Source organism: Amphiura filiformis, chromosome 5 (assembly GCF_039555335.1).
Source record: "Amphiura filiformis chromosome 5, Afil_fr2py, whole genome shotgun sequence".
Taxonomy (NCBI): domain Eukaryota; kingdom Metazoa; phylum Echinodermata; class Ophiuroidea; order Amphilepidida; family Amphiuridae; genus Amphiura; species Amphiura filiformis.
The window spans coordinates 63276546-63297649 of NC_092632.1; the positions used below are offsets into that span (position 1 = coordinate 63276546).

General features: G+C 36.2%; 3 protein-coding genes and 1 pseudogene across 3 annotated transcripts in view; 1 reads left to right on the top strand and 3 right to left on the bottom strand.

Annotated features, from left to right (window-relative positions):
* LOC140152327 (zinc finger FYVE domain-containing protein 26-like) overlaps nucleotides 1–21104 on the top strand; it is a 162500-nt gene that overhangs the window by 46396 nt on the left and 95000 nt on the right. The gene's annotated exons all lie outside the window — the stretch shown is intronic.
* LOC140153534 (microfibril-associated glycoprotein 4 pseudogene) lies at nucleotides 5481–7634 on the bottom strand (annotated as a pseudogene).
* Nucleotides 13308–19209, bottom strand: LOC140153525 (microfibril-associated glycoprotein 4-like). The gene is made up of 2 exons (XM_072176306.1): nucleotides 18760–19209; nucleotides 13308–15523 (listed from the first exon to the last, which is right to left on the bottom strand). Exons 1-2 carry the CDS (start codon nucleotides 19139–19141, stop codon nucleotides 14904–14906), a joined length of 1002 nt encoding a protein of 333 aa, XP_072032407.1. The 5' UTR covers nucleotides 19142–19209; the 3' UTR covers nucleotides 13308–14903.
* LOC140151702 (fibrinogen C domain-containing protein 1-like) lies at nucleotides 17344–18750 on the bottom strand (the record flags this gene model as incomplete). The annotated part of the gene is made up of 1 exon (XM_072174038.1): nucleotides 17344–18750. A coding segment is annotated over one exon (612 nt), but the record flags the coding sequence as incomplete, so codon positions are not given.

The following is a 21104-nucleotide window of genomic DNA, read 5'->3' on the forward strand; positions in this document are numbered from 1 at the left end:
ATCGCCCTAAGTGATATATAGGCACAGTTTCGCTGGCCAGCGAAGCCCAAGACCCGTGGCAAAGTGTCGCCGACCCAGTGCCTGGCATCCGAGGGGTCTCGGGTTCGAATCCCACCCAGAGCAAACAACTTCTTTCCTTCTTTTCTCTCTTTATTCCTTCCTTCTTTCCCTTCCTGTCACCAAAAAGCCCTTAGGCGGTTAGGGTTAGGTTACCACTATCGAAACTCAGTATAGGCTTCCTTAACCCTAACAGGACGGTATACTACAAAATACTACTTGATATATGCGCTGTTCGTGCATGCATCCCACGTGGTGTGATGATGCTAATCGCCCTAAGTGATATATAGGCACGGTTTAAGCTGGCCAGCGAAGCCCAAGACCCGTGGCAAAGTGTCGCCGACCCAGTGCCTGGCATGCGAGGGGTCTCGGGTTCGAATCCCACCCAGAGCAAACAACTTCTTTCCTTCTTTTCTCTCTTTATTCCTTCCTTCTTTCCCTTCCCGTTGCCAAAAAGCCCTTAGGCGGTTAGGGTTAATGAACTAATACCAGAAAAATGGTTGAAGAACAGAATTACTCATTTTTGTAAACAAAATTCTTATTGTGGTTATAAATTAAGATTCTGTTTTAATTCATAAAATCACAAACTTTCATGAATGGCTCCAGATGACTGGTATTAATTTAAAATCAGAATTATTTGGGAATTCTGGCTTGTGTGAAAAATTAGTGTTATCATGCTGGAAAGCAATACACACGTGGCATCAAGAATGTCAAGTGCTTGCAGTGGCGGTGCCTGGAAATTTTTTTCCGGAGGGGGGGGGCATTGAGGGGCAAAGGGAATTTCAGGGAGTGGGGGAGGGGCAAAATCAACAAATTTTGATCAAAAATGCCATAAAAAGTTGGGGCAAGAGTTCTGACTGGGGGCCCCCCATGGTGCCGCCACTGAGTGCATGGCTTTTCCTTCAGACTTATTTGACTTGGATGGAGCCCAGGGCATAATTATAAGCGTTAATTGCAGATTGGTAGTTGTTAGTTTAAAAGCTATAAGTTAAGGGATCGGATAGCAACGTTTGGACAGTATTTTTGTGGGACATGACCATATCAGACACATCAAATTGCATTATGAATACAAGGAATGTCCTTCTGTTATCAAATAATTTTGATATCTTTAAATTCACGATATAATACAAATTTTATTTTTCATCATTTGAAAATTTTGACCTTTTGTATTAAAGATACACACTTATTTTGGGATGGCTTTTCCTCCCAGCTGCATACACTTTAGGTACATATCGTATTATTTATAAAGTTTACTTCGAGGACTGTTAAATATATTCTAATAATTTGCCATAAAATTTGTATTGATATTTGATATCAGGAGGACAAATAAATCAACTTACCTGTTGTGTTCCTGCACTCAGTAGGTCTGAGGAAAATGATAGGCATGGCAGTATAATAGATGTCTCTTTCTTCTGCTTCATACGCATAAGTGCATATACCGAAACCACCCGGGTATAAGCCCACCTTCGGCTATAAGCCCATGTCCTATTCTTCAAAACATTCTGGGAACAAGGGTGCACTCAGGTATAAGCCCAGTACTATATTTTGGCCAAGTTCTTAAATCAAATAAATGCTTTGCTCTCATATTTAAGAACAGATATAAAAAATATCAGTTGATAATTACACTTATAATTTTAAGAAATTGACATAGAAGATAGAAATTACGGGCATATACAAATGGGGGTGATTGTTCATATTTTTAAATTCAAGCACTAGTCCTTCCCCGGTTATAAGCCCACCCCCATTTTGTGAAGATTTATTTTCCAATTACAAATTTATCATTTTACTGGGTTGTACCCCCATGCCCCCTGGTGGTGCTACTGGTTGGAAAATGCCATTTGTGACATGATCAAAGGGAATGAGTCACATGTCGACCCTGGTCGAAAATGAGATTTACATATGTTTCTATAAAGAGGACATGAGCTTTCAGAAACTGAAAACCCCCATGTTGATATGATTTGTCTTTGCAAAGTTACATCAATTTATCAATTGCTGAAAATAATATCAAACAAAAGAATCCCCCCGTACTGCTTTTGGGAAAAAATCATTTGTGTCAACTCCATAATCAAAACACGTACTTGAAGCTTTATAATCGTTTAATCAACTTTAATTAATAATATTGTAATCAAGTCACTTCTTTTTTATTTATAAATTAATTTGGTGCATCCTTATATTACGTTATTTCTCTTATCAATTAGCTTATTCAATAATTATTTGTCTAATATTTATTACATCGTTTTGGATTTCAAAATTACAGGCTGAATCTATTCCACAAAAATGTAATATATATTAGGAACTATAATAGTGTGTTTATGATGTCCTAATATAGAATGGTACTAAATTTGAAATTGTATTTTCTCCATCAATCCAAAAATGATATTTATATGGATATATGGTGTAATTTATTTTGTGTACCAACTAGAGATACCATATTGTTTTATATTTTATATACATGTACCGTATTTGACCTAATTAAATAGCACCCTGTTCGCACAAGTCAGTCATTTTCAGGGATGCTGATTAAAATTATGAAATGAATGCTACAAATTGAATTTAAAACATGCATGAATAATACATACAAAACTTCATTTTGAAGTAAAATCATCATTGTCCTAAACTGGAAGGTCGTAATTTCATTCAGATATGTGGTAGAATGTAGTTGTACAGGTAAATTGAAAAGGGGTGCTTTAAGAAAGTTGTCACTTGAAATGTTTTTATACAGGTGCTTATTAGGGGAAGAGTGCTTATTAGGGAAGGGCACTAATTAAGTCAAATACACCGTAGCAAATTTACAAGCTGATAGATGATATTTTACACATATATTTTTCATTGTCACTTCAACAATTTCCAAAATAGTACACATCTTTTACAAAGTAATTCCGTTTTTTAAAGTTGCAAATCTTTTAAAAACTAGATTGTCTCAGCAGCAGGGGACATTAGGCTGTCATGTGCATCTAGGTGTAGAGGCTTATCCTCTTATTCTCACTTGAGCATTCTCAAGTACACTTAAAGTGTTTGGTCTCCTGGTCAAGTCAGTTTTAATTTAGGGGTTGTTGTTATGTTGTTATAGCAACAAGCTCAGTTTTTCTGTCCAGTCAGCTGTCACTTTAGTGGTGTGCAGCCATTCAGGTCTCCGCCTTATTTTTTAATTCCTTTGTTATGTCCATAGTTCTCCTAGTGATGCACTTGCAATTGTTCCTTCGATCTTGATGGACCAAAAATCCCACCCACCCTCCCAAAAGCTGGAAGGGTGATTCAGTAACTAAATATGGTTAAAGATACTCCAATAAAATGGTATGTCCAAATATGCTGCTTTATGCTTAAAAATAGAGGCTTTGTATGGAATTTCTTGAAATCTTGAAGATATCATTAGTAGATTGTCTCCACTTTCTACTGCGTTTTATAGAAGGGGAATGAATGCTTTGTATGGAGTTTCTTCAAAACCTGCAGAATCTCGTCTGTAGATTGTCTCCACTTTCTACTGTGTTTTATGGTGTTTGAATGTGTTACGGAGTTTCTTCAAACCTGAAGAATCTCGCCTGTAGATTGTCTCCACTTTCTACTGCGTTTTATGGTGTTTGAATGTGTTATGGAGTTTCTTCAAAACCTGAAGAATCTCGTCGGTAGATTGTCTCCACTTTCTACTGCGTTTTATGGTGCTTGGATGTGTTAAGGATTTTCTTCAAAACCTGAAGAATCTCGTCTGTAGATTGTCTCCACTTTCTACTGCGTTTTATGGTGTTTGAATGGGTTACGGAGGTTCTTCGAAACCTGAAGAATCTCGTCGGTAGATTGTCTCCACTTTCTACTGCGTTTTATGGTGTTTGAATGTGTTACGGAGTTTCTTCAAAACCTGAAGAATCTCGTCGGTAGATTGTCTCCACTTTCTACTGCGCTTAATGGTGCTTGAAGTGTTAAGGATTTTCTTCAAAACCTGAAGAATCTCGTCTGTAGATTGTCTCCACTTTCTACTGCGCTTAATGGTGCCTGGATGTGTTACGGAGTTTCTTCAAAACCTGAAGAATCTCGTCGGTAGATTGTCTCCACTTTCTGCTGCGTTTAATGGTGCTTGGATGTGTTAAGGATTTTCTTCAAAACCTGAAGAATCTCGCCTGTAGATTGTCTCCACTTTCTACCGCGCTTTTATGGTGCTTGGATGTGTTAAGGATTTTCTTCAAAACCTGAAGAATCTCGTCTGTAGATTGTCTCCACTTTCTACTGCGCTTAATGGTGCCTGGATGTGTTAAGGATTTTCTTCAAAACCTGAAGAATCTCGCTGTAGATTGTCTCCACTTTCTACCGCGTCTTATGGTGTTTGAATGTGGTAAGGATTTTCTTCAAAACCTGAAGAATCTCGCCTGTAGATTGTCTCCACTTTCTACTGCGCTTTTATGGTGTTTGAATATGTTACGGAGTTTCTTCAAACCTGAAGAATCTCGCCTGTAGATTGTCTCCACTTTCTACTGCGCTTTTATGGTGTTTGAATGTGTTATGGAGTTTCTTCAAAACCTGAAGAATCTTGTCGGTAGATTGTCTCCACTTTCTACTGCGCTTTTATGGTGCTTGGATGTGTTAAGGATTTTCTTCAAAACCTGAAGAATCTCGTCTGTAGATTGTCTCCACTTTCTACTGCGTTTTATGGTGTTTGAATGTGTTACGGAGTTTCTTCGAAACCTGAAGAATCTCGTCGGTAGATTGTCTCCACTTTCTACCGCGTTTTATGGTGGGCTATTGGTTGCCTTCATGCTTTCCTCCCTTTCTGCTGCGTTTTTATACCAGGGTTATAAATGCTTTGTTGCTTATTTGGAGTATCTTTATTTACTTGGTTGTCAATACCAGTGGATTATATATCAGTAAATGGTTTAAGCATTGATGCCGTATCTTGCTGAATACAAAATGTTCGCTTGCTAGTGTTGGCATTGTTTATTCTTTTGGAGATTTCTAATTATTTAATTGCGGTTAAAAATGCTGTTTTCCAATCCAATCCTCTGTTTGATCCAAAGATGTATCTGTTTAAGATATGCTTAAGATTTGCTTAAGATGAAATTTGGTTAAATGTGATTCAGAAGTCAACTTTTGTTTGTCCAGCCTGTATGGTTGGCTTGTACACATTTTTCCAATAATTTGTGTATTATTGATTTATATGAAGATGATAAATAATTCCAAATGCTTGCTGCAATTAATCATCTCAATGTATATAATTTGTTTAATTGATATGAAATCTGTTATTATCTCAATATAGTCTTAATTTCTATGAGATTGTGAAATTATTATAAATAAGCTTATGTGTATTAAATGGTCCTCATGATCGTGGGGGCAATGCGGAGTCTATTCTTTGCGTTGTTGTGCTTTCCTGCTGTCTCGAGACAATATTCTTTTGAGATTCATGATGACTTATCTATAGAATACTGCTACATTTGAGGTTGTATTCTTGATGAACCCAACAAAAGTGTTTTTAATTCTTCCAAATTTGAAACAGAAAATACTGCATGTGTGTGAGGTTGCGTTCTTGATAAGCATTGTAACAATGGTATTTTTCTCCTTCCACATTTGAAACAGAGGAAATACTGTATTGTGTATAGCCTACACTGTAAAAATTCCAAGATAACACCTTTTAACAGTTCAACATGTTTATTTATTTACTTTACACAAAGTATATGAGGATATTTTTTATAATAATTTTTAACACTCCAATATACTTATTTCAGCAATATAAACATGTTGATGGGTTAATAATTGTTATGAAAAATACCCTGATAAACACATTGTAGTGTAACATACAGAAATAAACATGTTGAATTGTTTAAAAGTGTTTTCTTGGAATCTTAACAGTGTACCTATAGAGATGGTATTTTGTTTTATATCATTATGATTATAGATGGCATAATGTACAAGCTGATAGATATTTAATGTTTGTTGTCATAACAACACCTTTCCAAAATAGTGCACATCTTTTACAAAGCATGTCAACATTTAAGTTGACTTCTTTTGAGAGTAAATCACATTGCAAGTAGTGTTCACACTGAGGCTGCATGGTACAAAGCTTGCTAGGCTGTACATTGAGAGATTGGTCAAAATGAATTGAATGGAAAAGTAAACAATAGCAGATGAGGGGTTGTAAATTATTCACTTTGATGTTTTAATGTGTAACTTTAAAAAATTGAATTAGTTATACAATTGTCTCTATAGCGAACACTGCTTGCAATAAAATTACTGGTAATTAATATTCTGATAAAATTCAGCTTTTTTTTAAAAGCAGGTGCTGATTGTACAGCAAAGATGGTTTTCCTTAAAATTACAGCAACTGTGATAACAATTTAATTATGGTGATAACAATTTCATTTTAAAGCATTATATAACAGTCATGCTAGGCAACTTTAAGTGCAAAGTCAAGCAAATGTCCACATCTTGTGTCGATTAGAAAGGAAGCAATGCCAGCTCATTTCCATCTCTTCTCTCTCTAGTTGGGAGCATATCATTTTTAGATTTATTCTGTACTTGTAACTTTAAAAAAGATTTATGCAGTGAGTGATGAAATAATGAAGAATTCCTTTTAAACAATTGGTCATATTTTCATCTGTGCCTTTTTGAGAGCAATGTATGCACTTTTCCAGTGATACCAGGTTAGTGCCTTAGAAGTAGATGTTGCTGATGTCAAGTAAGGTCCATTCAAGTTGGAAAAATGGCCTCCATAATACCACCAAGCACCACCATAAGAAACAGCATAATTACTACTGGAATCATCATTGTCCCTGTCTTTAGTGGTAAACTTCTGACCTCCATGATAACTCAATGAGTCTCCTGCTGTCCCACTGTATGTGCCAATTGAAAGCTGGTATTGTGTTGACTCATCACCGATATGAAAACCATCATACAGCGCGAAAGCTGTGTTTCCCTCAAAGTCCTCAAGTTCCACTTTCAACTGCCAAGAAACTCGCGTTGACGTCAGCCTGTTTAGTTTGTCCAGTCCAAGCCAGAATTCGCCATCAAGATCACCAAAGCCATTTTTGTATTCTACCCAATCACGATAGAAATCAACGGAACCGTTAATGCGTTTCTGGAAAATTGTCCAGCCTGCATCGTCTGTTTTCATATCACAGAAAACTTTGAAGGAACCTTTGTAGCCCAAGTCATCCCAAGGTGTAATTGTGTAGATTCCGCTCGAGTACGGACCTTGTGCTGCAATATCTGCGCAATCACCTGCTGTTAGACGGAGTCCCTTTGTTAGTATGGCAAAAGAATGTGACAGCAGAATGGCCAAGGAATCTACTACATTGGTTAGGTTTTTGAATTGTTCAGTCTGAATCTCTAATATGCCGATCATTTCTTGGGTGTTGTTGCTGGGCAAACCAGTCTGCACATTTTGAGCCTGCATGTTTTTTTGCAAAGAATGAGGAACTGCTCCAGTCGCTCTCTTCTGGTGGTTACATTTTGCATCATCTATCAACAATGTTAAGATGATCACAAAGAGTACCAATACAGCTTTACCGTAGCCAGCCATGGTGTAAAAATCACAACTTCTGTATCAAGTATAAAGTTACCTTGGAAAAGATGATGATGCGTTCTGTGTGCAGTCGCATAAGAAAATGAATTTCACCAACTGTCGGCTTCAATATATAAAGAATAATCTTTGGCAAAAATTGATGTTTACTGAAAAATGATCGTATCATCATAGTGTGCAGATTACTGAAAGTTATTGCATGAAAATGAACACCATTTTCCTTCAAATGTCTCAAGTTTATTTGTTTCAGTTTGTTATTTGAATACAAAATTGTTTTGAAACTATTTGCAGAAGTTTGAAATTGTAGTGCTTCGATGTGTTATTGTTACCAGAAATGATCCTTCCGTTATTACTTTATTTTTTTTAATCAAGTTCTGTGTTCATTATTTTTTGAAAAAGGTCACATATATATGCTGGTAGTTACATATTTATTTTATTTGTGGTGAATAATTGCATTGCCCTGAGGAAGTGTGATCTTATACTTTAGGGGTTGGGGGGGGGGTTCAACCCCTCAAATGAATGAAAAAAATGTCTCTGGTACCCTCCAATGAAGCTCCAACCCTTCAAGTACAACTTCTTTTATCCAGAATGATGGGACAAGCATTGACTAGAAAAGTTAAAAATCTAGTGAATTATGTATAATTCTGCATTGAATACCTAAAAATCAATTAAAAAAATGTAGATATTTATATACGCGCTTTATGCCGTAAACAGCCTCAAAGCGCTTTACATTTATTCCGCCGTCATTAGAATATGTCGGAACCACGTTTGCAGCCTACAAGTGGCGCAGGGTCCATTCGTACAACGACTGTGACTACCCCTAACAGCTTCCCATTGCACCTGGGTGGGGTGAGGCAAGCGAGGCAAAGCGCCTTGCCCAAGGGCGCAACACGGTGGTGGGACGGGGGCCTCGAACCCACGCACGCCGAGCAAGCTCTCAGATTATGAGTCCAAGGCCGTAACCACTGAGCCACCGTGCCCTCATTAGCCACCATTAGTTTGCCTGGACTATAATTATGTACAGGGTGTCCCAGAATGATTTGTACCGTGTTTGCAAAAATAACTAAAAATAGAAGACGGGCAGTGTATCTATTTTTGATACCAGCATTATACTGTTGAATATGTCTCCTACTTATTCTGTTAATTTCAGCACGCTACCTTTATTTGTTTTGGCGTGGCATGCAATAATGTAAAATCGATGAAAAACGACTCGCATACCTTTGAAAAATGGCACGATACGATTAAATGAAGAACGTGGGATGTTTGGCACAGCATTTCGACGACAACTACTGTTGGGGTTGTGCCTTAAAGCTTGCCGGACAGCTGCAATGTTCGCTCTAGTTCTTACAGCCTTACGAGCACCTGAAGCTTCACTCTGCCGATTCCTGACAGTTCCGTGCTCGTCAAACTTCTTTACGTTATACACTATCGCCTAATGAATCTTTTTGTCTCAACATAGCTGCCGGTTTGCCAGTAAGTTTTTGAAAGAAATCCACGCTGCTGTACAGTAAATTGAGGAGCCGTCTTTTCTGTACCACAACCAGTTCGATCTCTGCAAGCATTTCAAATGACATGGACCTCACACCACAATAACTATATTTAAAACTACCGCCAAAGACATGAAAGAGAGAATGGGATTAGGCCACAAATCCTTAATTCCATATATTGATTGCTTCGTAACGTCATAAATAATAGATAGATATCGGCTATTTAGTGGAAATATGAACAAGGCACAACTTAAATACCTGCATAACTTTTTCCAAATAACTTTGTGCTGAACGGTTAGTAATGTTACAGATTTTCAAAATATATAGGTTGCGTTGTCAAAACTTAGAATTCACCATTTTTACGCAATCTTCTATAACTTCTACTAGAAACGTCCAATTTTAAAATCTAAAAATCTGAGAAAGCTAAATATATGTAGAACTTAAAATGCAAAACAATATGACCATTCAACATGCCCTTCATACCTAAAAAATTCCATCTTTCCCGGTATAGATCATTCTGGGACACCCTGTATATTTGAGAGTACTAACACTGGGACAAAAATATTCAATATGGGGTAATCATTCTGAAAGATGGTAGTTAATTGTATGCAACATTAATATTCCTTCTAAATACTTAAGGGCATGAAATTGAGGTATCAAAGTATTAAAATCACATTATCCAATGAAGATCACATATCCAGATAAAGGAAAGATTCATATTAAAGATTTTTAGATAAGGGAGGTTGGACCGTATTCTAATATCTTTCCTCTGAGTCAATCATGACCAGTCTAGTTTACTAGTGTACCAGCTGTGAACTCATGCAGGTAATGCAGTGGTGTAACTTCCGACCAGTTATTGTGAGGCTTGGGGTTCAATCCCCAATGAGTCCTCATTTGTTTACTCTCTCAATTTATTATATACATATCAGTTTGCTTGAGCCTTAGAAAGTAATTTGACAAGTTCTCAATACAAATGGCAATGTAGTGCCCTGTGATGGGTCTCACTTTCAGCTTTCAAGTAAGGTTGATCGGGTATGGTTTTCTTTCTTTTTTTAATGTGCTTGTGCTTGCATTTTTCAGTCATAATCCTTCTTTGCCAAAAAATAACTGATTTTTTTATGCATACCAAAAAAATCTCCAAAATGCAACATCGTTGGTCAGTCAGGCCCATAGAACAGTGGTTTTTTTGTGTGTCTTTTTTTTTGTCTAACCAACAGAAGATGCATTTTGGCTGATGCAATCTAAACAAAACATCTGTTAGCTCTAATGTTGTGCAGACATTGAGAAAAATCAATCAAAAATTGCCAATTTTATGGAGAAAAAATGGTGTGCCTAAGTTCAAGCCATTGTAGTCTATCATAGCCTGAGTCCAGCACATTAAACAGTGATCCATCTAATAGATATACCTTAAAGTTCATTGGATGAAGTGAGAGGAAGTTATTGGGCTTGTATATATAAGTTTTGAGTATGAAATGAGCAGGCCAATCATTTGGCAATCACCTTAATGTTGCCCAATTTTTTTATCCATTCTATAGGACAGATGGATGGCAAAATCATAGTAAGTGAAGGTCAAAAAGTCACCTGATATTGTTTTAATTATTGGCTTAAGGACAGGAATGCTTGTATAAAACAGGAAATGGTAAAACTATGGTGAAAATCTACAAAAAATAGCCCAATTGGGCTGGTAAGTTGCATGTGTGGTAACCTTGGATGTAAAAACTGGCAGTTGTTTGAATTGATAGGGAGCAGGCAAATTGGAAGTTGAAACTCAAAAACTTGCTGATAACTTAAACAAAATTGATGATATAAAATATAATTTTACCATGTATGCATGTGTACCCTGCACAACCTGTATGTTAAATTATAATTAGGGTCAGGGTTAGGCCTGGCATCTTCGGATACTCATGCTCGAAATTATGGGTATTTACAGATAAAGAAACAGGATTAGCGAAATAAAAAAAAGGGGTAATTTTTCATACCTTCGTGAAATAGAAAAAAATGTGCTCTTCATTATACGAATCCTATGCACAAGTCATCTCAGTTTCATTATTCCACTTGGTGCACACTATATCACATCAAATCAATATAAGAAGCATACAGCTGCGGGTGTACATACACCCTATATGTGTCTCCATCAGAAAGGGGTATATTAGACATGTTGTTCACGTTTTAGTGAGAAAAGAGGCATTATTGAAGGGAAAAAAATTCATGAAATCGCTAAAAATAGGGGTGTTTTTATCCTGAAAACTTCGTGAAATGAGATGCAAAAGGGGTGTTTTCAAAGTTCACCGACGAGTATGAGTACCCGCGGATACACAGGGGGGGGGGCGTTAGGAGCCTGTTGTAGGGCCTAGTTGGGGAATTGCGGGGGAAATATCTCAAACTTTTCATTGGCATTGTGTGTTGGGGTGTGTGTGTGGGAGGGGGTGTCTACTATGTAATTGCCAACATTCTGGGACTTCATGCATTTTTTTTTCTCTGACCATACAGGTGTATGACCACTGTGGACGTCCCCAGTTGGACGCTACCCCATGTATACCAGGCATGTATCTAGTAGGTTCCTTGCTCCGCATGATTCCCTTGCTACCCCATGTATACAGATGCTACAAATAAGATGGCACTATTACAACAGAGTACGCAAGTGGAGAATTACCTTTTGGTGTAAAAAATTAAATTGTGAGATGCATGTCTTATCAGTGTATTCTCAGTTTATACCCAATACAATTAGGGGTAGGGGTGTGTGTATTTGACTCTACATGTATGTGGGGTGTGTGTGGGTAAGGGGTGCTTGCATTTTGTGTACCAATGAATCTTAATGAACTAATACTGGGAAAATGGTTGAAGAACAGAACGACTAATTTTTGTAAACAAAATTCTAATTGGCTATGTAGGCTCATACGTTCCGGTAGTTAAAATAACCAAGAAAATTTTAAAACTGTCAACAGAAACTTTTAAAACTTTCAACGGTCATTACTGCTAGAGGATGGTAACAGTTAGTTACCGAAAATATTAGCAGGTAAATATTTATTTATTTGCCTTCAGTTTCCGTTGAAAGTTTTAAAATTTTCTTGGTTAAAATTCTAATTCTAAATTCTAACAAAATATCTTTCCGCTCTCAGGAAATTCACAAGTTTATTTTTGATGGGATTTTCAGCATATTGTAGTCTGTAAAATGGAGGAGATTTTAAGCTCAAAAGTTGGCATTTATTTTCCAACAAGTGAATCATTTAACTGGGTTGTGCCCAATGCCCCTCCTAGCGTTACCATTGGCTCCTTAATCAAAACTCTGAAAGCTTTTTAATCATTTTTCAACTTTAATTAACAATTTTTTAATCAAGTCACTTTTTTCCTTCTTTATAAAATACTTTGTTGCATTAATTGCTTTGTTTAGGTTATTTGATATTTATGTAATATTTATTACATTGCTTTGGATTTCAAACTTACAAAATTTAATACATTAGGAAATACAGGGTGTCCCCAAAAAGAGAGAACACTCATTGCGCCCTCTTTTTGTCCTATTTCTGAAAAGATGACCAAATGTATTTTGGTATATAAAGAAACCTTTAATCGTTAGCTTTAATAAACCGAAAAAAATATTTCAATCGGCTCACAACTTTTGAAGATATACTCTTTTTAAGAAATGTACTGGTTTTTCACTCTGTCCACGGAGTAGGTTTGGCTACTTCAAGATTGAAAAGGAATACACGTACCATGCATGAATAGCAAACATTCCTCAATGATAACTTTTTTTAGGGAATGGGCTTTACCGGTGGGCTTATGGGCTATGGATTTCGTTAAGTGTCATTAATTTGTAGGTAAAATGGATGTGTGATGGGACTTCTTTTGGTATACTTGCAATTACCTTTTTTCTTGGTTATTTATGCCTTTTTGTTTTAATATGTTTCTTGCTTTCTTACTTTGTTGTTCTTGCTTTCTTTTTATTTACAACATAAGCCGTTTCTCTTCTTGGAATAAAAGGTAGCCATGAAAAGGGCTGCTTGGTTTGTCTTGGTTCTTCTGAAGTGAGTTTACTGTGCTTCTCTGCCCTCTACCTGGTTGCCTCCTTGGCGAATACAGGTTTCAGCCTTGGTCCTACTCCTCATTGCATCAATTGCGTTACGTACCATCCTTGTGCGCCGGAGAATGCAGTAGTAATATGTTTGCGAAGATCTTGGAGGCTAGCTGGTGGTCCTCGCTCATAGACTTTGGATTTTGCCTCAAAGGAAGAAATCATATCTTCAAAAGTTGTGAGCCGATTGATATAATTGTTTTGGTTTATTAAAGCTAACAAATAAAGGTTTCTTTACATACCAAAATATATTTGATCAAATTTTCAGAAATGGGACAAAAAGAGGGCGCAATGAGGGTTCTCTTTTTTTGGGACACCCTGTATAATTGTAAGATTAATGATGTCCTAATATAGAATGATACTAAATTTGAGGTTGTATGTCTTGAGCAACCTAACTATATTTATTTTCATCAAGAAAAAATAAGATGTAACCTACTTTGTACGAACTAGAGATACCATTTTGTTAAAATATCATTTGGTTTTATATACATGTACCGTATTTGACATAAGTAGCATCCTGTGTGCGTAAGTCATCCATTTTTTGGGAGAGGTTCATATTAGGGCTCATATTGAAATTCCCTTACACAGGAAGGTGTGCGCCATCCTGCAGCTTTCCTGTGCTAGCCTTCTTTTGTTAAAATCCTGGGCAGGGTGTATCACTGATGCATATAATCCATCCGCTTTATGACCGAGCTTTCCTGAGGCGCGCGCTTAGCGAGGGGAATCCTGCCTTCTTTCTGTGTGAAAACGTGGTAGGGTATTTCAATATGAGCCCTTAAAATTATGAAATAAAAGCATATTGATTTCAAAACATGCATGAAGAATGAATTCAAAATAAACTGGAAGGGTTAGAATGTAATTTCATTCAGACATTTGGTAGAATTTAGTTGAAAAGGGGTGTTTAGATAGTTGTCTCTGGAAAATTTCTGCAGGGGCACTTCTTGGGGGGGGCTATTTAGGTCAAATACATTATAGCAAATTTACAAGCTGATGATACATGATATTTAATATTTACACATGATCTAATTGTCACTGCAACCGGCAGGTGTAAAAGACAGAATGCCGCACTGCAACACCTAAAATAGTACACACCTTTTACAAATCTTGTGAGATTCATGATGACCTATCTAGAATACAACTACATTTGAGGTTATTCTTCATCAACCCAGCAATGGTATTTCTTGAAAGTTTTTTGAAGCAGCATTTTGTTTGATATCATTATGTTTTATATAGCAAAATTTACAAACTGATAGATGATATTTTACACATATAATTTCATCATCACTACAACACCTTCCAAAATAGTACACAAAAGAATTGAAGAAAGAATTAAATAATAGTATGTGAGGGCTTTTAATTACTCATGTAGATTTGTTAAATGAACAGCTTTTTGTAAATAATGAAATACAATGTAGCTAAATTGGCTCAAATTTGAAATCCTGTAGGAAACACTGCTTGCAAGTGCATTATACTAGTAATTAAAATTGTGAAAAAATTATAACTTATAAAGCATTTAAAAAAAAAAGCAGGGGCTGATTGTACAGCTATAGCAAAGTTGATATCATATTGATAATAGTTACATTTTAAACAACATATAGCAATGAGATTATGTACTTAGTGAAAAGTCAAGCAAAAATGTTCACATTTTATGTCCATGCAGAAAAGAAGACATGCCAGGTGATTTCCATCTCTCTATAATTGGAGTGATACCATTTTCAGATTTACTCTGCATTTGTGACTTTATGAGCGAGTGAAGAAATTATTGTCATGGGTGATTATGTTTAAATTCTTAAACAATTGGTCTTATTTTCATCTGTGCCTTTTTGAGAGCAATATATGCATTCCTCCAGTGATACCAGGTTATTGCCCTTGGAGTGGATGTTGCTGATGTCAAGTATGGTCCATTCAAGTTTGATTCGTAGCAATCTTTGTACCACCAAGCACTTGACCAGGTAACAGCACAATCACGGCTGCCTAAATCATTATCCCTGTCTTTGGTAGAAAACTTCATACCTTCATGAAGCTTCAAAGAATCTCCTGCTGTTCCACTGTACGCCCCAATTAAAAGCTGGAATTGTGTTGACTCATCACCGATATGGAAATCATCATACAGTGCGTAAGCTGTGTTCCCCTCAAAGTCCTCAAGTTCCACTTTCAACTGCCAAGAAACTCGCGTTGACGTCAGCCTGTTTAGTTTGTCCAGTCCGAGCCAGAACGCACCGTCAAGATCACCAAAGCCATTTTTGTATTCTACCCAATCGCGATAGAAATCAACCGAACCGTTTATGCGTTTCTGGAAAACTGTCCAGCCTGCGTCGTCTGTTTTCATATCACAGAAAACTTTGAAGGAACCTTTGTTGCCCAAGTCATCCCAAGGTGTAATTGTGTAGATTCCACTCGCGTACGGACCTTGTGCTGCAATATCTCGCGCAATCACCTGCTGTTAGACGGAGTCCCTTTGTTAATACGGCAAACGACTGGGATAGCATAGCGAAAGAATGGGTCATCATAACAGACACGGACTCCACCACATCCGTTAAGTTTTTGAATTGTTCAGATTGCATCTGTAATGCGCTGATCATTTGTTCAGTTTGCAATTCTATCGTGCTGATTATTTGTTTTGTGTCGTTGCCAAGCATATCAGTACGTGATATTTGAGCATGCATGTTTTCTTGCAACGCATGAGGAACTGCTCCAGTTGCTCTCTTCTGACGGTCACATTTTGTATCACCTATCAACAATGTTAAGATGATTACAAAGAATACCAATACAGCTTTACCATAGCCAGCCATGGTGTCAAATCAAAACTTCTGAATCAAGCTCGTAGCTACTGTTGAAAAGATGATGAAGCGTTCTGTGTGCAGTCACAAAAGAAAATGAATTTCACAAACTGTCTGCTTCAATATATAAAGAATAATGTTTGGCAAAGACTGATGTTTAGTGAAAAATGATCTATAGTGTGCAGATTGCTTAAAGTTATTGCGAGAAAATTAACATAATTTTGCTTCTGTAATGACTTGATTCGTTTCCATTTGTTATTTGAATCTAAATTTGTTTTGAAACTATTTGCAGAAGTTTGAAATTGTAGTGCTTCGATGTGTTATTGTTACCAGAAATGATCCTTCCGTTATTCCTTGATTTTTTAAAATCAAGTTCCGTGTACATTATTATTTGAAAAAGGTCACATAATATACTTTGTGTTGAATAATTACAGCCGGCCCTGAGGAAGTGTGATCTTAATAGGGTGAATTAGGTTCAAACCCTACAATGAATTTAAATAAAAAATGCCTCTGGCACCCTCCCGGGGGCACCCTCCAATGAAGCTCCAAACCCCTTTAATAGAAATACAGTCCAACCGCTTTTATCCGGTATGATGTGACCAAGAAAAGTGAAAAATCTAAGTGACTTCTGTGTAATTCTGCATTGAATGTCCAAAGTACTAAAATTTGGACAAGAAATTAAATCAATATGGGGTAATAATTCTGAAAGATGGTATTTTAGTACTATATGCAACATAAATATCCTTCTAAATGCTTCAGAGTATGAAATTGAGGTATCAAAGCATTAAACATATGTTTTCCTATATAATATAATTATAAAAAGCAACTTATAGCTGAAATTGCAAATTATTTTATAAACGAATAATCTATAAATGCTCTTTTTACCCATTTGTACTGATTCTTCTTGCCTGGGTAGTTCAACATGTTTATTTATTTACTTTACACAAAGTATATGAGGATATTTTTTATAATAATTTTTAACACTCCAACATACTTATTTCAGCAATATAAACATGTTGATGTGTTAATAATTGTTAGGCCAAGAAAAAAAATTTGTTTGCTTGCCCTCAATTGAATTTTAACAGTTGGGTCGGTCGGTAGGGATTTCTTTTTTTTTTTCTTTTTTTTTTTTTTAATTACTAGGAATCTCTAATGTTTGTATTAATTAAGGCTCAAAATGTGTAAAATCAGACAATTTTGGTGTAAAAATGAATCAACTAACATTACAAAACAACTAAAATGTTGAACACAAGCTCTAAAATGCATTTTTTTTACATCTTCATAATGCAAAAATTTGAAAAGAAAAAAAAAACTTTTTCAGGAATTTCCAAAAATAGGGTCGGTATTCTTTTGTACAGTAAATAGAAAAAAACAACTTTTTTCTGTTTCCAAAATTAGGGTCGGTCGGTTGAGGGCAAGCAAACATCTTTTTTTTTTTTGGCCTTATGAAAAATACCCTTATAAACACATTGTAGTGTAACATACAGAAATAAACATGTTGAATTGTTTGAAAGTGTTTTCTTGGAATTTTAACAGTGTACCTAGAGATGGTATTTTGTTTTAATATCATTATGATTTATAAAGATGGCATAATGTACAAGCTGATAGATACTTAATGTTTGTTGTCATAACAACACCTTTCCAAAATAGTGCACATCTTTTACAAAGCATGTCAACATTTAAGTTGACTTCTTTTGAGAGTAAATTACATAGCAAGTAGTGTTCACACTGAGGCTGCATGGTACACAGCTGGCTAGGCTGTATGTTGAGAGATTGGTCAAAATGATTTGAACGGAAAATGAAAACAATAGCAGATGAGGGGTTGTAAGTTATTCACTTTGATGTTTTAATGTGTAACTTTAAAAATTGGATTAGTTATATCATTGTCTCTATAGTGAACACTGCTTGCAATCAAATTAATGGTAATTAATATTCTGATAAAATTCAGCTTTTTTTTAAAGCAGGTGCTGATTGTACAGCAAAGATGATTTTCCTTAAAATTACAGCAACTGTGATAACAATTTAATTATGGTGATAACAATTTCATTTTAAAGCATTATATACATGTAACAGTCATGCTAGACAACTTAGTGCAAAGTCAAGCAAATGTCCACATCTTGTGTCCATGTAGAAAGGAAGCAATACCAGCTGATTTCCATATCTCTGTTATATAGTAGCCATACCATTAGAGGTTGATTGTGTAACTTAAATATTTATCAGCGAGTGACGTTTTTTTTAAAATTATTAAACAATTGGTCTTATTTTCATCTGTGCCTTTTTGAGCGCAATAGATGCACTTTTCCAGTGATACCAGACTATTGCCTTAGTAGTGGTTGTTGCTGATGACAAGTAAGGTCCATTCAAGTTGGAATATTGGCACGCATTGTACCACCAAGCACCACCTCTGGCATCAGCACAATCCCCGCCACTTAAATCATTATCCCTGTCCTTCGTAGTAAACTTCATACCTTCATGATATCTCAATGAATCTCCCGCTGTCCCATTGTATGTGCCAATTGAAAGCTGGAATTGAGTAGACTCATCACCGATATGGAAATCATCATACAGCGCATAAGCTATATTCTCTTCAAAGTCTTCAAGCTCCACTTTCAACTGCCAAGAAACTCGCGTTGATGTCAGCCTATTCAGTTTGTCCAATCCGAGCCAGAATTCGCCATCAAGATCACCAAAGCCATTTTTGTATTGTACCCAATCGCGATAGAAATCAACCGAACCGTTTATGCGTTTCTGGAAAACTGTCCAGCCTGCATCGTCTGTTTTCATATCACAGAAAACTTTGAAGGAACCTTTGTAGCCCAAATCATCCCAAGGTGTAATTGTGTAGATTCCACTCGCGTCACGGACCTTGTGCTGCAACGCCAGAGCAATCACCTGCTGTTAGACGGAGTCCCTTTGTTAGTATGGCAAACGACTGGGACAGCATAGCAAAAGAATGGGACATCATAACAGACATGGACTGCACTACATCTGTTAAGTTTTTAAATTGTTCAGATTGCATCTCTAATGCACCGATCATTTGTTCAGTTTGCAATTCTATCGTGCTGATTATTTGTTTTGTGTCGTTACCAAGCATATCAGTACGTGATATTTGAGCCTGCATGTTTTCTTGCAGAGAATGAGGAACTGCTCCAGTTGCTCTCTTCTGGCGGTCACATTTTGCATCACCTATCAACAATGTTAAGATGATCACAAAGAATACCAATACAGCTTTACCGTAGCCAGCCATGGTGTAAAAATCACAACTTCTGTATCAAGTATAAAGTTACTTTGGAAAAGATGATGATGCGTTCTGTGTGCAGTCGCGTAAGAAAATGAATTTCACAAAATGTCAGCTTCAATATATAAAGAATATTGTTTGGCAAAGACTGATATTTACTGAAAAATTATCTATAGTGTGCAGATTGCTTAAAGTTAATGTGAGAAAATTAACACCATTTTTCTTCCGTAATGAATTTTGTTTGTTTCAGTTTGTTATTTGAATACAAAATTGTTTTGCAGAAGTTTGAAATTGTAGTGCTTCGATGTGTTATTGTTACCAGAAATGATCCTAACGTTATTACTTTATTTTTTTTAATCAAGTTCCGTGTACATTATTTTTTTTATAAAGGTCACATATATGCTGGTTGTTACATATTCATTTAAATTGTGTTGAATGATTGCAGGGCCCTGAGGAAGTGTGATCTTATACTTAATAGAGTTAAAGAGGTTCAACCCCTCAAAAGAATGAAAAAATGCCTCTTGCCCCCTCCAATGAAGCTCCAACCCCTTAAAGTATAAGTACAGTCCAACCGCTTTTATCTGGTATGATGGGACCAAGCATTGACTAGATAAGTGAAAAATCTAAGTGAGTCATGTGTAATTTTGCATTGAATGTCCAAAGTACTAAATTTTGACCAAAAAAATTTAGTATGGGGTAATAATTCTGAAAGATGGTATTTTTGGGTTGTATGCAAAATAAATATGTCCTTCTAGTAGTCTAGGAGCAAGGGGTTTTGAAAAATGGTTGAGGTTAACACCCATGTCAACCAATCTTTGATACTGTGAGGTGTTAATAATTATTGATCCTCTAGATCACTGCTAGGGGGGTAGAGGACTCAAATTGTAGGGTACATTTTTTGCTAGAGGTCACGAAAGGTTACCACACAGGGGTAAAAAACTCAAAATGCTTTGATCTAGTTGAAAGATATATCAAATTACTTGTCTGATTGTGAGAATTACAAAAATGTATAGTTTGTACTATATATGACCTATCGTTATTGAGTTATTGTACAAAAACCTCATTTTTAGGCTAAATGACACATTCTGAGGTCATTGCTAAAACAAAAGTACCTTAGGCCCAAAAGAAATTGTTGTGTTACCTTCAGCGACCGACCCCAATTGCTGAAAAATCAGGGTCGCATTTTTTTTGAATGACAATTTTTACAGATATGTACAAAAAATCAATGTTTTTCACTTCAAATTAATATTTTATTGAAAGACTAGTCTTAAATTGATTATATAACAAGTATCCAGTAGTCAAAATTGACAAATGTCCCGTAATGGAAGAAGCATTATTTAATATTTAGTGGGGATTTTTAAAAACTGAAGGTTAAAAAAAAAGATAATCGGCCGACTGACCCAACTTTTCCATTGTTCCCACTTGAGGGCAACATAACAATTTTTGTTTTGCCTAAATGGTCCTTCACTGAAGCTCTCTGGTTAATGGAATGGAGAAGTTAAACTTTTCTCTGACAGCCTGGCCAGCTCCCTTATAATAATTCAATGATAATTCAAGCTTCCATCCAAAGGGGGAAAATGTACTTGTATTCTTGGGGAAAGTAGCTTTGGTCTGGTTTTATTTCACTTGAGTGAAGTCCAAGTCATTTTTGGAAGCATTTATTGCTTTGGGCCACTTTCATCAAGCCCATGGTTCCATATCAGGCCCTACATTCCCAGATTTAAAAAAGGGGAATGGGGAGTAATCTGTTTTATCGGAGTGGACCTAAGCTTTCCGTGTAGTTAGTGTCAACTATTTATGAGTGATAGATGTTATTTAACATTTTAAGCCAACTTATGAATATCATATTTAATTACAAATATCATATTTACCATATTGCTATTAATTTGAAACAAATAAATCCGCTTACCTTTTGTATGCCTTCACTCAGTATGTCTGCATGTAGACACTATCTGCATGGTATCACTTAATC